The sequence below is a fragment of the Antrostomus carolinensis genome, unplaced genomic scaffold (genome assembly GCF_000700745.2).
Source record: "Antrostomus carolinensis isolate BGI_N321 unplaced genomic scaffold, ASM70074v2 scaffold19439, whole genome shotgun sequence".
In the NCBI taxonomy this organism is placed as follows: Eukaryota; Metazoa; Chordata; class Aves; order Caprimulgiformes; family Caprimulgidae; genus Antrostomus; species Antrostomus carolinensis.
Window position 1 is genome coordinate 15692 of NW_010336759.1, and position 1169 is coordinate 16860.

Below are 1169 nucleotides of genomic sequence, written 5' to 3' on the forward strand. Positions count from 1 at the left end.
CCAGGGGACGCAGGTGTCACCCAAGCATGGCTTGTGCCACAGCTGAGGAACCTCGCAGAGTGGGAACAGCTCGGCACAGGGAGGGTTAAGGCAAAGAAAACCCGAGCAGGTTCTTTAACCGATGCCAAAGACAGCAGAGGAAAATAGGACGAGCAGGCGAGATCCGTGGGCAGGACAGAGCCAGCTGGCTGGCACCGCTTCCCGGCCCGCGCCTTTCGGAATAGCTCCAGGATGACGAAGGCAGAGGGGACGCCAGCCCAGGGCTCGTGTCCCACGTCACACAGACCCTCCCCAGGGGCCTGGGGCACGTCTGCTCAGCCCCAGCCCTGAGCTTTCACAGCTCTGCTCCCAAATCCCCCCTCCAAGGGCATCCTGGCCAAAGATGGCGCTTGGAGGGAGAGTGGGAATGCCGGGAGAGCTTCTCGGTCCCTGCCATGGACACTCCTGCTCCAGCCGGGTCACGGGTTTCCCCTCTCCCTGCCGCCTCCAGGTCTCTCCTTCCTCCCTCCCGGCTCCCTGCCAAGCATGACGACAGTGACCATCCCACCACGGTCCCCCCCTGACCCCACGGCACTCACCGGGCTTTCAGCTCCTTGTGCTCCTCCCGGACTTTGCTGAGCTCCAGCTGCAGCCGAGCTCTCTCCTTGGCCACCGAATCCAAGGTCTTCCTGGCATCCGCCAGCTCCGACTCGTAGGCAGCTTTGATGCCGGAGACCTCCCGGCTCACCACCTCCTCCGATTCGGTGATGCGGAGCCTCAAGCCCAAGCCAGCGTTCTCCAGCTCCAAGGAGCGCACCTTGTCGATGTAGACGGCCAAGCGGTCATTGAGCTCCTGCAGATCCTCCTTCTCCTGCAAACGAGTGATACGGGTGGGGGACAAGGGGGTCCCCGAAGCCCCGCTACGGGTGGTCCTCTTCTGCGAAGGGAAGGTGTCGCCATGGTGTCCGGCGGTGAGACGAAGGACACGGCACAGGTCACAGCTCAACGTCCCACGCCACCCACCCAGCTGTCTCGGCTGCTCCTGGTTCTCTGAGTGACTTGCTTATATCCCAGCTGGGCTGTGCACTGGGAGGAGGAGCCGGGAGGAGGAGGAGGGTGGCGTTAACCGAAACCTGGGTGGAGACAAGCCACTTGCATCAGTCAAGGCTTTTGCTTGGGAAAAGCTGGAG

General features: G+C 62.9%; 1 protein-coding gene across 1 annotated transcript; it reads right to left on the bottom strand.

Annotated features, from left to right (window-relative positions):
- Nucleotides 1-578: 578 nt before the first annotated feature.
- Nucleotides 579-916, bottom strand: LOC104530410 (lamin-A-like; the record flags this gene model as incomplete). The annotated part of the gene is made up of 1 exon (XM_010174980.1): nt 579-916. A coding segment is annotated over one exon (338 nt), but the record flags the coding sequence as incomplete, so codon positions are not given.
- Between the last annotated feature and the right edge of the window lie 253 nt (nt 917-1169).